A 25,385-nucleotide genomic window follows, 5' to 3' on the forward strand; every position below is an offset into this window, starting at 1 on the left:
TTCTTTCAGGTTCTCAATGACTCCTGTGATATGCAAAGGCTTTAAGAGCTTGCTCACACACTAAAGCCTTTACTCTTCTATAATGGTAATAGAAGTACAAAAGGTTACTGTATTGACTACATTCATGGGGTTTCTTTGCAGCATGACTTTTTCCTCATGATTTCAAAGACAAATCCATGAAAAGGATTTACCACATTGCATATTCACAGGGTCTCACTGAGGTATGTGTTCTTCTAAGTACGTGGAAATAACTGCATTAAGAAAAGACTTTATCACATTGATTACATGTGCAAGGTTTCTCGCTACTATCTACTCTTTTATAGACTTGAAGTTGACTTTGACATGCAAAACATGCAAAAGTAATTTGTAGGTGTGAATATGCTAAAAAATTTTTCTCTATGTATTGCTTTTTAGATAACAATTCCCAATGAAATATAGGGTGAACCCAAATTTAAGTTCATCATTCCTAGGAAAGCTGCAGACTTCCCAATAGCTGACAAGCTTTCATCATTCATCTTTTGTTTCCCAAAACACGACTGTTCCATACCATATATTCACTCTGCCAAACATAGTGATTGTCCCAAACCACATTTTCTCTTCCCTAAAACATAATACCTTTTCCTAACCACAAAAGAACAAATGGATATGACTGTTTGGACTGTAAAATCTACACTTTTGCATCAGGTGAATTCCTTAATGCCATAAACAAATCCCATATCCTTAACCATGACTGATGGAAATAACTTAGTTGTAAAATGGCAGAGATGTTTATGATTTTCAACTCAGAACCTCTGTAACTTTCTGGCTTAGTGGGTGGATAGGTATCACAGTTCAGTTCCCAAGAATGTTATGTACCACTAACCAACCAGTAGTGACTGGGTGAAAATACATTTTTGTCATTTGCTTTGAACATGTGTTTGAGTTGTATTGGATTCTGTGGACCGAAAAACACAAAGGCCTTACCATGTTGCTTATGTACTTAGAATTTCTCTCCAGTATGAAACTTTTATGATAAAGACGATAGACATATGCAAAGGGCTCACATTTTGAAACATTTATAAAGTTTCTCTCCAGTTCTAATTCTTTCATGATGATGGTTATACAAATGTGGAACAGCTTAACGACCTTAAATACATTCATAGTCTTTCTGTCCAATATGAATGCTTCCATGACTTTGAGGATGAATGTGAGGAGCAAATTTTTCCACATTGGTTAGATTCATGAGGTTTCTCTCCAGTATGTCTTCATGTTATAGGAAATTACTATCCTGTCAAAATACTTTATCACATTGGTTACATTCATAAAATTTCCAGTGTGCATTCTTCTATGTGCATGCAGATTATTATGGCATACAAATGTTTTGACACATTGGTTACATTCATAGGGTTTCACTCCAGAAAGTGTTCTTGTTCAAGATGACTCTTACATGAAAAGACTTTAGGACATTGGCAATATTCATAAGGATTTTCTGCAACATGGATTTTTATGTATTAGGAAATGACTGTGTTGTACAAAGGTGATTCCACACTGCTTATATTCATAAGGTTGTTCTCCAGGATGTGTTCATTTTGTCTTTAGAGACGATTTGGGAAATGCATAGACTTTATCACATTGGGTACATTCAAAAGATTTCTCTCCAGTGTGAGTTCTTTCATGTGCTACCAGATGACTATTCTGTGCAAAGGCTTTACCACACTGGTTGCATTCATAAGGTTTCTCTCCAGTGTGCATTCTCTTATGTTTTAGGAGATTACCCTTATGTGTAAATGTTTTACCACAATGGTTACATTCATAAGGTTTCTCTCCACTGTGAGTTCTTTTATGTAGCAGGAGAGTACTGTTACATGAAAAGGCTTTACCACACTGATTACATTCATAAGGTTTCTCTCCAGTGTGAGTTCTTTTGTGTATTTGGAGAATGCTGTTACGTGCAAAAGCTTTACCACATTGGTTACACTCATAAGGTTTCTCTCCAGTGTGAGTTCTTTTATGTATTTGGAGACTACTGTTACATGCAAAGGCTTTACCACAATGGTTACATTCATAAGGTTTCTCTCCAGTGTGAGTTCTTTTATGTATTAGAAGAGTACTTCTCTGTTCAAAGGCTTTACCGCATTCGTTACATTCATAAGGTTTCTCTCCAGTGAGAGTTCTTTTATGTATTAGGAGATCACTGTTACATGCAAAGGCTTTACCACATTGGTTACATTCATAAGGTTTCTCTCCAGTGTGAATTCTTTTATGTATTAGGAGATTACTGTTACATGCAAAGGCTTTACCACATTGATTACATTCATAAGGTTTCTCTCCAGTGTGACTTCTTTTATGTATTAGGAGATTACTGTTACATGCAAAGGCTTTACCACACTGATTACATTCATAAGGTTTCTCTCCAGTGTGTGTTCTTTTATGTCTTCGGAAATCACTGTTAGATGCAAACGCTTTTCCACATTGGTTACATTCATATGTTTTCTCTCCAGTGTGAATTCCTTTATGTACTTTGAGACTACTGTTACATGCAAAGGGTTTACCACGTTGGTTACATTCATGAGTTTTCTCTCCTATATGTGTCCTTTTACGTCTTAGAACAAGACTGTTATTTGCAAAGGAGTTATCATGTTCGTTACATTCATAGTGATCCTCACCAATATGCGCACTTTTATATGTGTAGGGACACCTGTGATGTGCAAAGACTTCGTCATATTGAGTATCTTCAGGGGGTTTGTCTCCACTATGACTGTTTTCATACCTGCAAAGATAATCAGCACATATGAAAGCTTTACCACATTCATTGCACTAAAGAATGCTATTGTCTATGTGACTTAATTTTTCAATTCGGTGGGAAGGTAAAGAATAATTACATCTTGAGTTTTCATCATTATTTTTACATTCATGGTGATCTTATCTAGGGGGTTGTTTTGCATATTTCAAAATACCTGTGGTGGTAAAAATATTTGTTACCTGTCTCACATTTATATTACACTTTCTTCTATATAATGTTTTACCACAGATTTGTAGAAAACCGCAAGACATCAGACCTTTAACACACTGACAGGATTCATCAATTTCCCTATACTATGCGCCATACTAAATATGCAAAGAAAACACGCAGAGTAATTTGCATATTCCTAAAACTTATATTTTCTGTAGTGTGATTTTGTGAGAACTCCTAATGAAGATACATAACAAGTTCATTGATGCTGGTGCATACTTTGTGAAAGTGTGTGAATGCCGACTGCTAAGTCAGCAGAGAGATACGTGCTAATGAGATCATAGTATTGTTAGTTCTGTGGCCCATCACCTGTCCTATATTTTGTAAACATTTGTCTTTCATCACTTATCTATTGGGAATAATAAAGAGCTAACAACTGATAGCAGGGCACAAAATGGAGTGCAGAACTTCTGAGTGAGAGAGGGTTGCTGGGAAGAAAGCAAATGACAGGCGATTCACCACAGGCCAGTGATGTTAACAGAAGGACGTGAATATGAACAGAGAAGTAGAGCTGGCCATGCATCAGGACACTGTGCTAGGTTTATTTGTGTTAGGGAAAAAATGGTTCAGAATATGCCCAGGAAAATTGCCTAAGCTTTAAAATATTAAAAAGCCTCTGTGTCATTATTTGTAGTGCTGACAGCTCTAATTAGGGCATATAATCCATAACAGGTATCGATTTTTAAACATCTACTCAAAATGGGGACTACTATACCTTTTAGTTGTTATGGATAGTACATTGTTTATTTCAATATACATATACTAACATGACTGTACTCATTGTGATATATGATGTAACTATTAAAAGAATAATAAATGACATGGTTTCATGATGCATTCAGACATTTGATTTCTTTCATCACAGAGGTGCTATAGGGATTATGGTTTTTCCACAAACTTAGCAACATTACTACAAGTATATTAGTAACCTAGTTTTACTATGGACTACTTGATTAGTATAATGTTTTGGATATACTTTCATCATTCTTTACTTTGAATACATTTGGCAATATCTGAGTTGTAGGAGACTAAACAAATTGCAGTTCTACCTTATTACAGTAATGAGGCTATGAGTTAAAAATTGACCTTGTGTAAGGTATGTTTTCCTTGCATTCTTTCTTAGAGGATGCCCTGCAAAAACACATCAAATACCTAACATGGAGGTACATGGTTTAGTAACAAGTTAGTCATCATCAATAAATACACTTAAAGCAGTTCATTTACACTGTCCATTCTCTTTCCAACTTCCAAAACATATTAAAACTTTCTCAGAACCATATTCATATAAGCTTACACATGAAAATTACCTTGCATGTCTTCTATAAGGTTGACAATACTCTTCCATATTATGACCTTCCCAACTGTAGCCTAAAACATAGTAACAAAAAATGTATGCTTTATTATTGGAAATAAGACAAAATTAAAATCATGATCTATGGTCAATCAAAGAACCATTCACCTCATTCTTCCATATTTTCAAGAGAAATTACAGAAACACATCAATAATGAATACAGATTTTTTCCCCACATTTTAAAAAGTAAAGAAAATTCACTGTCCTACCTATAGCAGTAAGGTTCCAGTAGGTCTCCAGCATTACATCTTTATAGAGATTCCTCTGGGAAGGATCCAGCAAAGCCCACTCTTCTTGAGTGAAGTTCATATGCACATCATTGTAGGTCAATGCAGTCTAAAATAACCACACACATGTATAAAAGAAAGCATGATGCTTAGAATACTGGAAATGTATCCTTCATTTACAATATTTTCAAAGTATTCTGGTTTTTCTTCTACTTATTTTGTGACACACAAGTTTTAAGGCAATAACTAACTCTTTTTAGGAGGAAACTGAATAGTGAAGTTCATCTCTCTCATCCTTTAACTAGGATACAGACTTGCAAGAGAAATGTCAATCAACAGATAAAGAGAGAGTAAACAGATCAACAGTACTGAGCCCAGATGAGAGAAATAGTATAAACAATTCCTGACTCTTATAAGACTGGGCAGGCTGGGTGTATTATCTGATGACTTTAATTCCAAAATCACTCAGGAAACAGAGGCTGGTGTATCTCATAGAGCTGGATAGTAGCCTGCTCAATGCAGGGGTACATAATCAGATCCTGAATAATACACAAAAATTAATCAAACAAACAAGATAAAAAACTTAAAGATCTTTCTCAAGTTTCTACAAAGAGTAACACATTCACTCCAGTTCTGCATACATGTCTAGAAACCATAAGTGCCTCATTTCAACCTGTAATATTAATATGATCTTTTTAAAAATGAAATGTATGCTTGAACAATTACAAAAGGAGAGATGAAAATATTAGCAATTTAAATGTTGATCATCAATAGGCAACACAGGGAATGGAGGTATGGCTCAGTGGTTAAGAACACTGTTCTTCCAGAGGACCTGGATTAAATTCCCACACCCACAGGACAGCTAATAGCTGTCTGTAACACAAATATATTCAATAAAATACTCGCAAAACAAATCCAAGAACACATCAAAGATATACACGATGAACAAATTGGCTTAATGTCAGGGATACAGGAATGGTTCAACATATGAAAATACATCAATGTAATCCACCATATAAACAAACTGAAAGATCAAGATCACATGATCATCTCATTAGATGAGAAAAAGCCTTTGACAAAATATAACACCCTTTCATGTTAAAAGACTTGGAGAAATCAGGCATATAAGGAATCAGGCACATACTTAACATAATAAAGGCAGTAAAAAGCAAGGTGAGGGCTAACATAAAATTATTTGGAGAGAAACTTAAAGAAATTCCACTCATATAAGGTACAGGACAAGGATGCCTCCCCTCTCCATATCTTTTCACTATACCCCTTAAGTCCTAGTAAAGCAATAAGACAATTAAAGGTTATCAAGGAAATACAAATTGGAAAGGAAAAATTCAAAGTATCATTATTCACAGATGATTTACTAGTATACCTCGGTAACCCAAGAAATTCTACCAGAGAATTCCTACAGTTGATATACACTTTCTACAAAGTGGTTGGGAACACAATTAACTAAAAATTTCATTAGTCCTGTATACAAATGAAAAATGGGTTGGGAATGAGATTTGGGAAACAACACCCTGAACAGTAGCCACAAACAACATGAAGTGAAAGACCTCTATGACTAGAATTTGAAGTCTTTAAAGAAAGAAACGAAAAAAAATATCAGAAGATAGAAAGATCTCCCAAACTCATGGATATATAGGATTAACATAGTAAAACAGCATTCTTTTTTTAAAAAAAATTATTAATTATACTTTATTCATTTTGTATCCCCCCTGTAGCACACTTCCTCCTTCCTTCACAAAACCCTCCCTTTATCCCCCTTCTTTAAAACAGCATTCTTAAAAAATGCAGTCTATGGGTTCAATCCATTTTCCAACAACATTCCAACACAATTCTTTACAGACCTTGAAAGAGTAAACATTAACTTCAAATGGAAAAATAAAACACCCTTGACAGCAGTAGAATCCTGTACAGTTGGAATAAGCACACAGAAATAAACCCACACTCCTATTAGAACTTTACTTTCAACAAAGAAGCCAAAATCATACAATGGAAAAAAGAAAGTATCTTACACCACTCAAATGGCTAAAATAAAAAACTAAAGTGACAACACATTCTGGTGAGGATGTGGAGAAAAGAGAACTTTCCTTCAGAGCTGATGGGAGTGTAAACTTGTACAACTTCCCTGGTAATCAAACTGGTACATTCAAGAAAATTGGGAATAGTTCTACCGCAATACCCATCTATACCACTCCAGGGAATACATCCAAAAGATGTTCCATTTGTTCTACTATTTTCATAGCTGCCAGAAAGTGAAGAATGGATAAAGAACTTCTAGTACATTTACACAATGGAACACTCCTCAGTTATTAAAAATAAGAAATCATGGAAATTGCAGGCAAATGGATGGAACTAGAAAAGATCATTCTGAGAGAGGTAACCAAGACGCAGAAAGAAACACATTGCTAATAAACCTAGAGTATAGTATAGGATATGCATACTACAATCCACACACCCACAGAAGCGAAGTAACAAGAAGAGTCCATGGGAGGTTGCCAGAACGTCACTCAGAATAGAAAACAGAACAGACAGCAGAAGTGGATGAAAAGAGGGAACTGGGCAGGAAACTGGGCAGAAGTTGGAATAGGGAGGGGAAAAATGTGGGTATCAGATGTGGGGAGAATTGTAGTAGGAGGTGAGAGGGTTGAGGAAAAGAAAGGAGACTGAGGCGGTTTCTCTTTGGAGTCATTTGATAGGGAAGGTTCCTGAGAGGACCTGGGTGTGACTCCAGCTGAGACTTCTAACAGAGGGGCAGGGAAAAAGAGACATAGAAAAAGAAGTGACCACCTCCTAGACAGTCAGGACTAGGGAAGAGAAGAAACAACAACTGGACCACAAAACCCATGATCCAAAAATTACCCTGCTTACAAGGAGTTTAGGGATAATGAGGGAACAAAGATTGAGGAAAAGTCCAACCAATAATTGGGGAAACATGAGACATAGCTTACACTAGAGAGCCTGCCAATGAAACTGTAAATGTTGGTTTGCTGAGCTTGTAGAAGAGCCTAAATGTGTCTGTTATCTCAGAGGCTCCACCCAGCAGCCAATAGAGACAGATGCTGGAACTTGCAACTAAGCATGGGGTGGATCTCTGGGGGTCTTGTGGAAGTACTAGGAGAAAGATCGAAGAACCTGGATGGGATAGAAAGCCACAAGAAGACCAACAGAGACAAGCAACCCAGACCCAACAGGGTTACAGAAAATGAGACATCAACTAAGGAGCATGAATATTACCTTCTAGGTACTACTGAACATTTTTTTTCAGAGTCCACATGCTCTAGAACTCTCTGTGTAAATGGAGGTCAGCAGAAAGGTAGGCTACTACACTGTAGCCCCTTCTGGACCCCTAGTGATTGCAGGCAAACCCAGTCCCACTGATGCCCACAAACAAAACAGTGTCAAATAGTAATTTTATGTCTATTTCCTGCCATATCTATTACAGCACAAAATGTAAAATCTGCCCATCTTACTACATAACACCATGTACATCTGAGACATCTCTGCAGCTCAGAAACTTCTTTTAACCCTGGAATTCAGTGTCTTAAGTCCCATTGTGGGTGCTATTAGTGGAAAAGATAAAGCATGCTAATCAAATACTGCTGAAGTTTGATCCACATTTTTCCTTGTCACTAGTTTCCAAAATATTTGTAAAATTTATCACAAAAAATTGAATTTATAAAACAATGTTAAAACTTCTAGAAATGACCTTCATTTTTCCAAGCTGTATTTCCATTGCACACAAAAACAGAAAGATAATTACATGACGCAAATAAGTAATTTTTAAAATTTTGCTGTGGTATTACAGCCTTTATCTTTTTTTTTTTCAATGCAGCTTATTCAGGAACGTTGAACAATCATCTGACCCTGGGGAAAGCCAGCCCACAGCTTAAATAGCCTCTGAGTAACCAACCCCAGCATGCCATGTGGGCAATGCAGATAGGTCCACATACATGGAAGCAAGCCAGATCCTCAGCCTTAGCCAAATATGGAGTTGTTTGTGACAGAGGGCACTCATCATCGGGAAGGTGGAAGGCGGAAACCAGCTCCATCTTTAAGGCAAGGCATTATGCAGCTTTCTACAGTTCCCCCTTTTTGTTTTAGATGCATCAGGCAAGAGTAGAGGTCTGATCTCTGATATTAGAAATAAATTCCATGACCATTCAGGCCTTTACAGCCATTGAAGCAGGACAGTCTCCCCAAGCATGGGAGCTAAAATGTTACGCTCAGGATGTGAGGCTAAGCACTGCACTCAGGGTCAGCCGCTTTTGACCCAGAGAAGAGCATGTCTGATTGCATGTAGGTTGATGCCCCAGGTCCCGCCTCTGAGAAAAAGGTATCGGACGGGTCTGATGCTCTTTGGGTGGATGACACCTAAATGAACATCAGTACAAAGTTCAGCCTTTATCTTAAGAATTTAGCAAGGTCAATTCTCTGGGGACCAATAGACTTGGATCAATGTGACCTAAGCCAACGAAGTTTTTCTCAGAAATCGTTTTCCAAAATGCTGAAGATGCAGCTGTTCTAGATTTATTATCCATCCTCAGGGAGAAAGTACTGTAAACAAAATTAAATGGCTAAGGAAAAAATTCCTTAAGAGTAGCATGTATCCACCTCTAGTTAATGCTATAAGAGAAGATAAGCTAAACAGATTTTGCATTCCATACATGAGTCTTTCTTAAGTCTCTTTTAAGTTTATGCTCCTGATAATATAGGAAACAATTTCTGAACTAGAGATTTCAAGTCTAGCCACTGAGACAATGGGAGATTTACACAGCAAAGACATTTCTAGAATGATTTATGTACTACACTCCCTTAATGCAGTAGGTCATTATTTAGTGACAGCGTATAACTGAGAGGTCTCAGAGGTTTCAAATTTTAGGAAAAGTAGAAGGTAGAAAATGTAAAAGCTAGGGTGCATAGGTTTTGCACAAGGTACGTCTTATCCAAAGTAAGCTTCTTAAGAATAGCATATTGTATACTTCTTGGGGAGAAATGGAAGGAAACAGTAGACATCTATGAATTGATCAGAAACACTCATCCAATGGAATAAAACTATGAGGATTCTAATAAAACAACACTGCACAAGGGGAACACAGGATCTCAAGAACATTATTTACCAAGACCACAGTGACTTTAGAACTGATGAGGGTATCTCCATGTGTTGGAAAGAGCTGGGTTCTCAGAATCTGAAAGAAACCCTCATCAAATGCCCTGACCCTGCAGCTCACCCTATTCCTGGTTTTAGAAAGGGATCACTGCTATATTTTAAATACCAGAGAATCTTGGTGAAATCTCCCAAAGCCTAGGCCATAGGTTGTACTGGCTTAAGGATATCTGAGGACTGTGAGAAGAGTTAGGTTTTTATCCATACACGAGGCTCTTGGGAAAGCTTTGTTTGAACAGGGCAGCCCTCAACACAACAGTGTTTTCATTATTCAATTAGTTTTCACCAGATGTCTTCCCAATGTGACAGAGGTAAGTTTTTCTCAAGAAGAAAACTGCAAATTTATGACACACCAGTCTTTAATGTTGGCTGTGATTCTGTAATGGCAATTAAGCAGCTGGCTTGATGTCTCTTCTTTGACATGGAGATGGGTCAATGGTTGGTATGAATCAGGGTTGTCTCCTTGATTATGACTAGAAACAAATTTGTTGACTATCCTCTTAAGCAAACATGTGTTTCCTAGCATCCTAATCTAACAGATCTGCTTGACATGCTACTTATCTACTTAGGCCTTAACTAAATTCTACTTGGTGTGATTTCCTGCCACCTAAGCATTGATAAATCCCCTACATAAACAATTCTATGCTTTATAATGAAGTTCTACTCAACACATGTTATTTTCAACATCCACAAAATTAACTCCAAATGATTCTTATACCTAAATGTTAAATGACAAGGTCAGATCTTGGAGAAGATAGTAGAAACTAGGCCGCTCAGAGTTAGCATCCTACCAAGAACATTTCCATGTTCAAGCTTCTGCTGCAAATACTTTGTGAACAGGAAGCTCCATAATATGTAAGGAGGGGGCCTCTAGAACCCAGCCTTCTCCAAGCAACTTGGACACATTGCTTCCTATATTTTATTAGCAAGGTTAAACTAAGTTCACATTTCCAAACTTACAGAGCCATGTCCCACCTGGCCCCTTGAAACATTTTCCTAATTATCTGTTAACTGGTTAAACTTGCTGTTGTCTTAACTGTGGTGTCTTACATTATAAAAATATATCACCTACAAATTCCTCACATACTATTGAACAGAGGACCCACTTCTTTGTTCCCTGAACTTGAAATCCTGACTGAATATGTATGAGTATAAAATGAGGACCTTGGACTCCAGACCGAATGTCTCAGTAAATAGTTAAAGGCATTGAAGCCAGTTGTTCTGGATCAGAACCAGGCTCCAACAGAAACAACCTTGATAAATCCACAATGTTAAATTTTGATTGGATAACCCTGACAACAAGGGTACCTCACCTTGTAGATTTCTTTCTTTAAATACACAGTATAGCTTACCCTCTTGGATATGTTCAGATCCAGAACCTGGCTGTCTCCCTGAGCTGAGAAAATAAATCTTTCATTTTTACCTTCTGTTCCTGAAGTGAGTTTTCTCAGCTTCAACCCCAAACCCAATATAGTGAAGATATTCAGATTCCCCCAGCTGTGTTCATGGCTAGGACAAGGAATTGTTCCTGTAGCCACTACTGGCTGCAGCCCCAGGTAGGACCCTAAACAGTAGCTCCCACTGTTCCACCAGCTCCACCAGGTTAGGAGCAGTGGACACACACTCACCATGTTTCAACTTTGGAAATCAGCTGAAATTCCCTCACAGCACACACACTTGTGCTTAGACCACGGCACACCTACCATGCAACCCTGCTCAGCTACAGAGCAAACATGCAGCCTGATGCCTGGAAAAACCCACCTCTTCCTCTAACTAGAGGGATGGACTCAAGGTTAGGATTGGCCAGTGAGTCTTGAGTGACATGAGCATCTTTAACGTTAGAGTGTACTGAAAGAAAAAGGTTTAGTGATCTCTGGTCCAAGCTCCCATTTCAAGGCCACACCTTTTCCAGATCTACAGTTTCATATTTCAGTATCATTTTGCTCTGTCCTCCCCTAGCCTACCCTCAGTCTTCTAGCACTCAGTAGGCACTTTCCCTCTTTTTCTTGGAATCAAGGTAGATAATGGCATTATTATCCATTACTCAACCTGCAGGGAAATGAAAAATCTGTCCCACCGGTGGAAGAGTGCCAAGAATATTAAGAATTAAAGAAAGATTTTTAGAAAATGCAATGAGATTTTTTTTTCCTGTGACTTCACAGAAAAAAATGGGCTGGGGATGTGGTTCAGCTGGTATAGTGCTTGCCTAGCATGCATCAAGCTGGGGATTCAAGCCCAACACCACATAAAACTTGACATGGTGGCATTGCCTGTAATTTAAGTACTTATGAAGTACATGTGGGAGAATCAGAAGTTCAAGCATATCCTTGGTTAGTGAGTTTATGACCATCCTCAGCTAAATGAGGTTGTGTCTGAAAAGGAAAAGCGAAACAAAACAAGCTTTTTTTTTTCAGCATTGATGATGAAATCTTTGGTCTCATATATGCTTAGCACCCTTCCTACCTCCCCAGATTACCCAAATTTACTTATATCTATTAAAAATAATAATAAAAAAAAACTGAGAGGGCAAAAATGAGCTAAATGGCTCAGTGGATAAAACACTTCCTGCTATTCCAAAAATAAATCTAAGTTTAATTCACAGTATCCACTTAGGCTGGCTCAAAGCAGCTGGTCCAACTCCACAGGATTTTGTGACTTCTTCTGGCCTCCTCAGATGACAAAAAGAGGTACAGAACTAAAACAAACAAACAAATAAATAAATAAAGTCTTGAATAACATCATTTGGGAGGCAGAGGGCAGGCAGAATCCTATGAGTTCAACTCTAGCCTGGTGTACAGAGCCATTTCAGGACATGCAGGACTACATAGTGAGACCCTGTCCTGAAAAACCAAAACCAACCAACCAACCAAATAAATAAATATATAAGAAAATTTAATTTTTTGTTCAAAATATTTTCACTGCATTAACTGGCCAAAAAGTGAATCGGCCACCATACCACTAGAGTTACAGGTGGCCATGAGCCATGAGATGTGTGTGCTGGGAAGTGACCTCAGGTCATATGTAAGAGTAACTACCAATCTTAACATCTGACCCATCTGGTCAGGTGCTACTCACCTTTTGAGGTATGGTTCCATGTAATCTAGGATGGCTGCAAACTCTCCATGTAGCTGAGAATGACCTTGAACTTCTGTCTTTCTGCCTTCCCCTCTCCTGTGCTGGGGACTACAGGTGTTTACTACCATATCTCTCTTACAAAAGTGCTGAGTATCAAACCCAGGGCTTCATGCATGTCAGGCAGTCACTCTACCAACTGAGCTACAGCCTCAGGAGGAGGTCCATATCATCTTGATGCTGTTCTACAGAAGCCAGCATACAAACTGGCTGTAGAAGAACATCTTTTAAAATGGTCTAAAGGAATAGAGGACTGTGGATGGCAGGAACAGTTCATTGAGTTTTTATCACATGAGATTTTAGTAATAGTTTAGACTTTCTTGACAGCTTCAGAATTTTAATGTGTGCAATGTAGAGGGAGAGAGTATGTGTGACTCTAATAATACACACCAATAATCTCTACACTCTGGAAGCCAAGGTAGGTAAATTCAGAGTTTGATGCCACTCTCGGCTGTACTGTGAGTTAAAGGACAGTCCTCAGTTAGATATTCAATATTCATTGGGTCAAACTATCCTCCCCAAATTGTACACTCACCAATCTGGTTTGTCTTCATTCATCTGACACTAATTAATACATGCTGTAAAATAATAAGATTATGATCAGATCCTTTTTCACAATGGTGACACCAGCAGCTAGTTACCTAACCTATTTCTCCCCATGATGTGCACAATAAGTGAGTCTCCTATTCTGGTCTGAAGTCAGAAGACGAGCTCCAACTGCATTTTTTTCTGCTACTGTAATGGAGGGTTAGCCATATGACTCTAATAGGTAATTTTAAAACTCAGTGGTGGTACTGCCTTGTAACTGAAATTTTATTTACCTTAATCAATGTAACAACAAGATCATTGCACTGAGGAGCAACAGATTGGGAACAAGGTCAACTGAATCAACATAGAAGAGGCTGACTCAGAAACATTTTTCTAGAAGCTTTGAGCTGCAGATGTTGTAGAATTAACATCCTTCACAGGAAAAAAAATCACTCCGTACACCTACGAGTTTAATATAGAAAACCTCTTCAAAGACAGAATGCATTCAACTATGTATACTGCTCAATGAGGAACTGATTATAACAGATTTTGCATTCCACATATGCTGTCACCCTTAAATCTCTTTCAGGTGAAAATTCCAAGTTAAACTTTGAGTAATTCCAATAGGGACAGAAGACTGAAAGTCTAGTCCTGAAAGTAGACAAAATTCTACTGAGCAAATCTGTCTTCTAGAGTGCAATATATAATCTAGAAGATAGATTTAAAGTATTTATAATTGTCAAAATTCTCACACATAAAAAGAGAAAGAACACTCATGCAGAAAACATCACAGAAAAGTTTACTATGAACACTGTGTTTGTAGATCTTTGATGAAAGCTATACTGAGCTATTCTAACTTCAGAATATAACGGCTTTTGCCTCTGAGGAGGCTGGCTCACAATACCACAACCACTTATATGCAGGACCAAAATGAGTTCATTTCAACTAGCCCTAGCTGCAGTCTCTCTCAGGGCTATTGACATCACTACAACAAATTTCATTTTATTAAGCTTTATTTTAATTTATATGGATGTTTTGGATGTGTTTTTGCACAGTACCTACAGATGCCAGAAGGGGCCATCAGTTTCCTTGGAAATGAAGATACAGATGGTCAGCTACTAGCTGCAGGGAAGAATATGGATAGTGGTCTGGGCCAATCAACACCTCTCTTTGTTCTGAGGGCCTCCCACCGTAACACTGACCATTCTCTCCTTGGGTGATTTTGAAACCTTGAAATTCCTGCCTCCTCTTTGTAAGCACCATGATTACAGGCTTGTGTCGCCATACCTGGCTGAAGTGGCTTCAGCTCATTTAGTAATGTTATAGAATGACTATTTGAGTAAGATGAGCAGTTACACATAAACTGTATTACAAAACCGTTTATCTCTGTGAGCCTGACTTTCACTCTATAAAGTAAAGATAGAAATCTGCCCCAGTCTTTAGATGAGTTATAACAGACTGGATGATAAAGGAAAACAACATTCCTCATAGATAAGGTAATATATATATATATATATATATTTGATCTGGAAGAACTCAGAGCTATATGACACTGATTGCATTAAGAGATTTTTTTTGTACAGTGAGTCACATTACATTAGTAAACTAAACCAGGACGAACAGAAGAAATTCCACATTCTTAATACTTATTGGGATTTTCCACAGTGTAAGACTGCAGATGTATTCCCAATGAGGTTGGAAAAGTAATTAATTATCTTACTTTAATGTTTTAGTTTAATGTATCAGTGATTAGTTTAATGTATTAGTTTAATGTGTTAGTGATCTATTAGAATAGATTTTGGGAATGTGATACAAGTTTACAATTAACTTATTAACAATCATTTAACTAAAAATGAAATATAGATTCACAGTGTTATCACTGTACAATTTTTCATTATAAAGTTGTATTGGATATTTTAGAATGTACTGACCTATGATGTTGTATATCTGAACTTCACTTGGAAAGAGTATGCTTTGCCAGATTTGCTCTAAAAAAAGCTCAGCAAGCATGTGATTTTGGTGACCTACAAATTCCTTAGGTTGAACAGTGATTATTTTACAATTTAACCATTGTTATCTAATTAATAATTAATAACAATGTAATTGTAACCTTCTATCACAACTAGAAAGTGCACTCAAAGTAGTGACTACTACATGTCTTCTGCTTATTCTCTGAGACAGTATTATGTTGCTTCTTTTGGTATCCCTAGACTCACATGGCTTGTAAGTATTTTGACAAATTTTATCCCTATTTTAAAAAAAAAGTGAAAGATTACCACATTCATATAATTTGACATTTTGTTCCTTGTGGACATGTGGTATAAGGATTAAGGTTTCTCCACAACAACATTCTTGACTCTCATAAACTTCCCTTCAATAAACAAGTATATGAATGAGTAACACCAGCTTTACTAAGGATTATTTGCTTATTAGAATATTATTCAACATATATGTTGGTATAATGGTCTTTAGGAAGGTATACAATTTATCCTTGTTCTTTCAAAGGCTGATTTCTCTACCCCACTATCTGGTTTCAATCCAGACATTGCATTGTGATGCTTATTCCAAGTATCACCTGTCTCAAGTTTGTGTAAACATGCCACCACTTTTTCTCTATATTGTCAATTAAACAACCAGTCCCAATGCTGTGCAATGGAGAGGATAAGGTGGGACATCCTGGTTAGGAAAGGAGAGAAGGAAGTGAGGAGGAGAGATCAGCAGGAGAGAACTCTAACCATGATTAGAGATGAGCCGGACCCTAAAATATGACTGAAAGCAATAATGGGTGAAATCTGAATGGTTGGAAACAATGTGGGCTTGGAGGTTTAAGATGAAATAACTTGCCCAGCATTGTGCACTGGGTTAATTAAAAAAAAATCCAGACTCTGTATGGTAATTTGGGTATATAGTTGGTTTAGAATTAACCACTGCAGCCAAAATGGAGTTGGTAGCCAAAAAGAGTGTGTATTGCTATTTGGTGCTGAGTTTGAGTAGTTGCTCCTGGTAACTGGAATTTCACCTCTTGGCCTTGGCAAACATGGGTATTATCTAAAGCTCAGTTTCTCACAGACTGACCTGGGCATTCTTTACAGCTGGGTGTTCTGTCCCTGAGAACTAGATATAAATTCACTGCAACCATGGAAACCAGATAAGTAAAGTTTTTCTAATCTTAACTAAATCCTCAGCTGCTTTGCTAAGTGAAACTGTTACTGTGAGATAATTGGTTGTGACATTTTGATTTATAAGCACTGTTTAAAGGCTCAATAAACAGCACCTTGATTAGAGTCTTGACTTGGTGTCTTCCTTGTGTCACCCTGCTCTTTTTCTCCCAGCCCTCACTTAGGCAGATTCAACTGTCACTGCGGGCAGCGAAAAACCACTGCTTAACTAAAGGTAAATAATAGTAATCATTAAGAAGCACAACAAATGGCACCCAACTAATCTAAGTATTGCCACCCTTTAGCTCATACTTCAACATAATTTGGTGGGAAGAATAAGCTCCCAGTGATAAAACCCAAATTTGAAACCTAAAATCTCCCTGGTCAATTCCTGTCCCTTTAAGAGAGACTCTTAAACAGGCCCAGGAGCAAAAGACAGCCTACTGTGGGCAGATCTGGGACTGAACATAACAAAACTGACAACTGCTACAGTCTAACAGGAGGGGGACGCAAGCATGGCTTCCTTATACTGTGGCTGGCTCAGAACAACAGCAGCAGTAACGGCTAGAAGGAAAGGAACTGGAGGCAGACAGATCTCTAGACAGAGCTTGGCATAGAAGTACATCTAAAACAAGAACAAAAAATGCCATGGCAGAGAAAGTTTTAATCCCTTTGGCTTTGTTTCGGTTGTCATAGTCATGGATCTGGTTTAAGGGTGATAGGTCTTCTCCATGCCTTCTAAGAGAAAGTTCAAGGAGAAAATGGGAGAAAACACAAAGATTGGAATACTAAGTTACAGATAATAGAAAGGGCATTCCCCCTTATAAAAATTAGATTAATAATGACTAAAATCCAAAGCTCTCTGGCTGCAAGATACTTGTCAGCTCTTTCTGGTAAAGGTCCACCATTTAAATATAACAACAACTAAATCCAAAAAAATAACCAACTTGCTTGTTACAGTCTAATTCACACAACTGACCCAAAATATAATATTTTCTTGTCTCTTTGCTTGATTTTCATTTAAAGGCTTTGCTTTACAATGATATGGATTTGAGAATATTTAAACAAGTTGGTGAAGGCACATTCCTTTAATCCCAACACAAAGTAAAAAGAATCAGGCAAATCACTGAGTTCCTGATCAGTCTAATTTACATAATAAAAGGGTGGCATCTCCTGCTGTATAGCCACTCGCAGAGATAGTCTAAGATTCAAAACGACAACATTTTCCTTCAGGTTACCATAAAAGTTCTTTTTTCTTCATAATAAATTCTATGTCTTTACTGTTCTAAAAATTGGATACATACCAATTTTAGGTTTATGTAGAGGGAAATGATGTCACATTGATCTAAAAACGCCAGCCAATCTCAAAAACTGGTAAACCTGCTCCAGATGGCCTCTTCTCCTGGAGGCATCAAGTGCTGCCAGGCACTGCAGGGGAAGCCAAGCTTAGGGCATGACATGGGGTCACCTCACCTCCACAACCATGCTAGAAGCATGGACAAGGCATTCCCAGCTCTGGACGCTGGAACTCAGTCCTCATCCCACCCACGTTTGCACTCTCCCTCCACATCCCTCTCAGGGCTTCTAGGACCTCATGTCTCCTCTTCACAATTCCCCACACAGGATCAGGATCCCTAGACATCTTTCACAGGACCCCTCCCTCTATCAGAACCTGTCCTTGGCTTCCCATACACAAATCTATAGAACTGCGCTTCACCATGTGTGCCCTCCTCCAATCCACCAGCAGTGTCCTAGAAACCCTTCCATCTATACTTCCATTCCCTTTATTTATGTCCTCCTAAACACCTCACTTGTGTTTGTCTTATGTGTCTGGCCTGTACCCAACAGCAGAACCCTGTACCCTTTCCTTCTGATTCCTCAAGATCTCATGCCTTGCCTCTTAAATGAGAAGTTTCCCAACTGAATCCATAGACATCAGCTCAGCCTGATGCTCAGCTCAACATTCCTCCTTGTCAGGGGCACCACCATAAAAATCACTTCTTGTCTTCTGAGAGGACTATACACTCTTGATGATTTTGACCCATCTAGACCCCAGCTTTCTGAAGAAATGAACATGCATGACTTCCCAGAAAATAATGCTGAATCCCACTCCCCATAGGCGTACCATGGTGTGTTGGCCTAAGAATTGTTGATCATCATAAAATTGGTTACCTCACTACAAACAGCTAATGTCAACTACTGTCAATGCAAAAAAGCTGTCCATCTCTTTCTTTTCCATCACTTTCTGTGCTGTGACTATACCAGTTTAAAATCTGGTCATAGAGGCCAATTCTTGCACAAGTCCTTCTTCATTTGTAAGCCCAATAAGACACAGAGAGACTGGAGGACACTCATTCACTACTGTGTTTTTCTTTTTCACTGATCAGTCAAGGTCCAGCCTGTAAGAAGTTTTAGAACTCTTTTCCCAGCACAGGGCAGCAGGGGTAGGATTGGGTTTTCAAAGAAATTCTCCATGTCATGGCATGAAGCAAGCCTGGGATATAGGAGACATTTCTCTATACAGAAATAAATAATCAACAGCACTTGAGAAAAATGGAAAGACATTCCCAATGATACAGAATCACTGAGTATAACAAGAGATAAGGGCAGTGATGCATTTAGAGACAATCAAATATAATAGAAATCAATAACTGACTTTTTAAAAATATAAATATAATTAAAAATGCAATAGACCATAGATTTAGTGACATGGAAAAAGCTCAGGCAAATCCCTGGCAGAGGTAATGGCATTCATAAGATACTGTGTGACCTTCCCTCAAGTGTGACATTGCTTAGTTCTGTAACCTGACACACACAGCTACAGTGAACGGCCTTTGTCTCAACCCTCAGGACTGGCATAAATGTGGATTAGACATATCTGCAAAAGACAGTCCTCCAGTTGGATATTCAATATATGTTGGATCGAGCTATTTTCCCCAAATTGTACACCTACCAATCTGGTTTGTCTTCATTTATCTGACATTAATTCATACATGCGGTGAAATAACAAAATCATGATCAGAACCTTTTTTAAAATAGTGACATCAGCAGTTGTTGGCCTAATCTATTTCTGCCTGTGATGTGCATAATAAGCCAGTCCTCCTATTCTCATCTAAAATCAGAAGCTGAGCTCCACATGCATATTTTTTCCTGCGACTGCAATGGAGAGTTGACTATATGACCTCAATAAGTAATTTTCAAACTCAGTTGTGGTACTGTCCTTTAACTGAAAGTTTTATTTACCTTAATCAAGATGACAAGGTCCTTGTCCTGAGGAGTAACAGGCTGGGATCAAGGTCACCTGAGTCAATGTAGAAGAACTTGACTCAGAAACATTTTTCTTTTACATCTTTCACAGGGAGAAATCACTCCCTACATCTAAGAGTTTAATGAAGAAAAACCTCTTCAAAGAGAATACATTCAACTCTGTATACTGCTTAAAGAGGAACTAACCACAACAGATTTTACATTCCATGTATGTTGTCACCCTTAAATCTCTTTTAGGTTCAGGTTCCAGGTTAAACTTTGAGAAATTCCAATAGGGAAAGAAGACTGAAAGTCTAGCCCCATAAGCACACAGACTTTTAGAAAGCAAATCTATCTTCTAGACAATAATGCATAATCTGAAAAGATTTATAATTGTCAAAATTCTCACACATGCAAAGGAGAGAGAACACTAATGTAGAAAACATCACAGAAAAGTTAATTATAAACACTGTGTTTGCAGTTCTTAGATGAAAGCTATACTGAGCTATTCTAACTTCAGAATACAGTGGCTTTTGCCCCTGAGGAGGCTGGCTCAGAACAAAGCCACAACCACTTATATGCAGGACCAAAAAGATTCATTTCAACTAGCCCTAACTACAGTCTCTCTCAGGAGAGTTCCATTTATTAATGACTAACAGGAATCTGACCCTAAGCTGCCTTGGAAACAGAACATTGGAAAACACAAAGTAGTAAATACCTTAGCAAACAATTGCTGGTTCCATGGCTCTGAATTTCTGGAGGTACAGGGAAGACTATATGTACTGGCCTGGGTCTGTTTCTCTCCAGTATATGTTCTTTTATACCTGCAAAAACAATTGGTACATATGTAAGGTCTTCCATATTTAATAAAGTGATAAATGTTCTTATCTGTATGAGTTAATTTTATAATATGTCTAATTGTAAAGAAAAATCAAATCTTATAGTTTTATCACTTTGTTTACATTCATCATTTTCCCCTTCATTATGGAATGTTTTGTTACTTTGAAGATACCTGTGATGGTGAGAACATTAATTACATGGCTCACATTATAGTGTACTTTACTATGAGGATTTTACATATCTTTATCTGGAAGAACTCAGTGCTATATGATAGTTATTGCACTAAAAGATTTTTCTATAGAGTGAGTCATATTACATTAGTAAAGTGAACCAGGACTAACAGAAGAAATTCCACATTCATAGTGCTTCCAGGGATTTTCCACAGTGTAAGATCATAGACGTATTCCCAATGAAGTTGGAAAGGTAGTTAATTATGTTAGTTTAACGTATTAGTAATCCCCCAGTTAGAACAGATTTTGTGAATGTGATACACATTTACAATTAACTTATTAACAATTAATTTATTCAACTAAAATGAAATATAGATTCACAGTGTTCTTATTATCCAATTTTTATTGTATAGATGTATTGGATATTTTAGAATGTACTGACCTATCATGTTGCAAATGTGAACTTCACTTGGAAAGAGTACACTTTGCCAGATTTGCACTAAGAAAAGTCTCTACAAGCAGGTCATGTTGGTGACCTACAAGAACCGTATGCCTACAGGTTGAACAGTGATTTTTTTTACTATTTAATAGTAATTTAACCATTATTAACTAATTAATAATTAATAATAAAGTAACTGTAATCTTGTATCACAGTCAGAAATTGTACTCAAAGTGGGGACTACTACATATTTTTCAACTTTATTCAAAGAGAGAAATATGTTGCTTCATTCAGTATCCTTATGCCCACATGGGTTGCAATTATTCTGACAAATGATATACCTATCAAAAGAAAAATAGTAAGTGAAAGATTAACACATTCACACAGTTTGACATTCTGTTACTCATGGACATGTGCTTTAGGGATTAAGGTTTCTCCACAACAACATTCTTCACTCTTACAAACTGCCCCTCTTACTAGCAAGTACATGAATGAGTATCACCAGCTTTACTGTGGACTATTTGCTTATTAGAAGATTACTGGACATATACTTATCCCCTATTTAATGTGTATTCATTTTGCAATGTCTGAGTGGCATGAGATAATAAATTTGGAGTTCTATAGCATAACTCTGATGTACCTATGATTCTAATGGTTGATATCTGTTAATCCATTGTTCCCTTTTCTGCTTCCTTAGAGGAATGCCTTGCAAACACAATTCATATACCTGACATTGAGGTATTTGGACTTGTGAGAATTTAATAATCATCAATACACTTAAAGTAGTGCTTTTTTACACTGTTGCTTTTCTTTAAAACTTCTGGGACACACTAACATTTCTTCAGAGGCACTGTGAAAATACATATTTGCATCCGTTTGCACATGAAGATTACCTTTCAAGTCCTCCAGAACTTTGACGAGGTTCTTCAATAGTATGGTGTTCCCAATTGTAACCTAAAATTTATAACAGAAAATGTATGATCTATTATAAGAAATCCCACAATATAAAGTTACTATCCTCTGTGAACTGCAGAATGATGCCTGAGTTAATCAGCTTATTCTTCCTTCATTACAGTTAAAATTACAGAATTACCTCAAAAACAACAACAACAGTTGCCCCGTTGTTTTAGAAAGTGAAGTAAATTAGTAGTCTTACCTATAGCAAACAGGTTCCAGTATGTCTCTAGCATCACATCTTTGTAGAGACTCTTCTGGGAAGGATCCAGCAAAGCCCACTCTTCCCAAGTGAAGTTCACATGCACATCATCATAGGTCAATGCATCCTAAAATATTCCATACATGTGTACAACAGAAACCATGATAGTGGCATCACTGTAACTGTATATATCATGGAAAATATATTCACAAAAGTCTTGTGCTTCCTCAAGTTATTTCCTGACACAGAAGTATTAATGAAATGACTAAGTCATTTTAGAATGAAAATTAATAAGGTTCACCTCTGTATTTTCTTCAGCTTTTGCATAGGATATGGCCTGGCAAGAGAAATGCCAATTCACAGACAGAAAAAGAGAGAAGCAACCAACAGAAGAAAAGTACTGAGCACACATCCGAGAACTTGTATGAACAATTACTGACTACAAAAACTGATGCGCAAGCTGTGAGTGTTGTCTCATGCATTTAATCCTAGCACTTTGAGGCAAAAACAGGTGTATCTCACTGAACTGGATTCCATCCTGATTTATGGTATTTGTCCTAGGACAGGCATACGTACATATTAAGGCTCCAAATCCACTGCAATAATCACTCTAATATACATAAATGAATCGAAGGACTCAGGGGATTTTCCTCATTTCCCTTCAGAGAAGTATAAATTCACCTAAGCTCTGTATTGACCTTCTAAAAACCTGAAGGGTCCCAGTTTAAACGATATTAATAAGATCTTACTAAAAGTATATGCAGATTTAAACAGTTATAAATGGACAAATTAAATATTAGCAATTCAGGTGTTGATCATACATAAGCAACATAAGGCAGATCAAATGGGTCAGCAGTGAAGAGTTCCTGCTGATCTGGAAAATAATTGAACACAGTTGCCAGTATTTACATGGGGCTCACAACTATCCATTATTACAACTTCAGAAGCTCTGAGGTCATCTCATGAATAACCTGAGGACTACTTCTAACTACTGTGAGGCACACAAGAGGTGGCGTATTCATACATACATACTCATATTTATTCATTAAAAAACTTCAAAACAGATAGGTACTAAGAATGTCATGCACCTGGAATGCAATATCCTGAAGACTCAGAAACAGAATACACTCTGCCAAATTTAAAAATTCAGAGGGCTAATATTAAGAATATATGAAGAACCTAAGAAGTTAAACACCAACAAACCAAGTAAGCCAATTAAAAAAATGGTGTACAGAGCTAAACAGAGAATTCTCAATACAGGAACACTGAATGGGAGAGAAACACATAAGAAATACTCAACATCCTTAGTCATCAGAGAAATGCAAATCAAAACAGTCCTGAGATTTCACCTTACACTCATCAGAACTGCTAAGATAAAAAACTCAAGTGACAACACACACAGGAGAAGATGTGCAGAAAAGAGAACCTGCCTCCATTGCTGGTGGGAATGTAAGCTATGGAATGTTTTAAAGCAGTCCTTAGCTAAAGTCAACATGGTGTATGACTTATTGTTGCCTATACACTGGTAAATCCTTTACATCAAAAATGCTACCTGTTTACAACAGAGCTTTCTAATGAAGTGCTATGAACACATATGTATTTTCAGCATCCACAAGATTAAGTCCAAATTAATCTTACACCTACATGTCAAATGCCAAGAGCAAAACATTGAGAGGATACTAAGGAAACTAGGCCTCTCTAAGTTTGTGTCCTGCCAGGGACAATTCTATGTTGAAGTCCCTGCTGCAAATGCTGTGAATATGCAGCCCCATGGTGTGTAAGGAGGCAGCCTCCAGAGCCCAGCCTTCTCCCCCATTTTGGTAGCAAGGATAAACTAACTTCACATTCCCAACCTTACAGAGCTATCTCCCACCCGGCCCTTGTAACATTTTCCTAAGTATCTGTTAACTCGTTAAACTTGCTGTTACCTTAATTGAGGCACCTAAATTGTAAAACTATATCACCTGCAGAGAGCTCACTTACTATGGACAGATGACCACCTTCATTTTTCCCTGATCAACTTGAGCTCTAGACCAAATATCTACGGGTATAAATTAAGGCCATGGATTCCAGACCGAATGCCTTGGAAAACAGTTAAAGGCCTAGAGCTCAGGTGTTCTGGATTAGTGCAGCCTCTGACAGAAATGCCTTTGCTTAACCCATAATGTTAAAATTTAATTGGATGACCCCAACACTCACCAAGGGCCCCTCAACTTGTGGATGTAATCCTTTAAATATACAAGAAAGTTTACCTTCCAGGACCGTTCAGATCCAGAACTGGCTGCCTCTCTGAGCTTAGAAAAGAAAGCTTTCATTTTAACCTTCTGTTCCTGATGTGAGTTTTTTCAACCTTCACCGTGAACCCAAATATAGTGAAGATATTCAGATGCCTCCACTGCGTTCATGGCTAGTACAAGGGATCTCTCTCGTGGCTGCTTCTCGATGACGGTTCCCACACAGCCCCAGGAAGGACTCTACAAGCAGGTCTTGCTGTTCAGCCTCTGGCTCCATCAGGTTGGGGACACACACTCACCATGTTGTGACTTTGGAACCCAGATGAAATCCCCTCACAGCACACAGCAGCTGCACTCACATTAACCACTCAAGCCTGCTCTGCTAAACTGTGAGCAAGCAGGGTGGCACCCGGAAGAACCTGCCCCTTCCTCTGACTATAGGGATGGCCTGAAGATCCTGATTGGCCAGTGAGTCTTGAGTGACATGAGTACCTCCGTTTGGGTTAGAGTGAACTGAATGAAAAAGGTACAGTGATTTCTAGCCCAGGCTTACATTTCAGGACCAGACATTTTCCAGATATGCAGAGATTTGTATTTCAGTATAATTTGTACCTTTCCTCTCCTAGCCTACCCTCTGTCTTCCAGCATGCAGTAGGCACTGTCCCTCTTTCTCCTGGAATCAAGGTGGATAGATGCACAGGCGATTATTCAACCTGCAGCAGAGTGAAC

The 25,385-nt window shown here is 37.9% G+C and overlaps 1 protein-coding gene across 1 annotated transcript; it reads right to left on the bottom strand.

The window, feature by feature from the left end:
* Positions 1 to 213: 213 nt before the first annotated feature.
* On the bottom strand, positions 214 to 24,737 carry LOC132650760 (zinc finger protein 120-like). Its single transcript, XM_060376082.1, is given in 5 exon segments — positions 214 to 251; positions 1,755 to 2,612; positions 2,615 to 2,749; positions 22,423 to 22,549; positions 24,675 to 24,737. Coding segments are annotated over 5 exon segments (1,221 nt in total).
* Between the last annotated feature and the right edge of the window lie 648 nt (positions 24,738 to 25,385).

This window comes from Meriones unguiculatus, assembly GCF_030254825.1.
Source record: "Meriones unguiculatus strain TT.TT164.6M chromosome 13 unlocalized genomic scaffold, Bangor_MerUng_6.1 Chr13_unordered_Scaffold_33, whole genome shotgun sequence".
NCBI lineage: Eukaryota > Metazoa > Chordata > Mammalia > Rodentia > Muridae > Meriones > Meriones unguiculatus.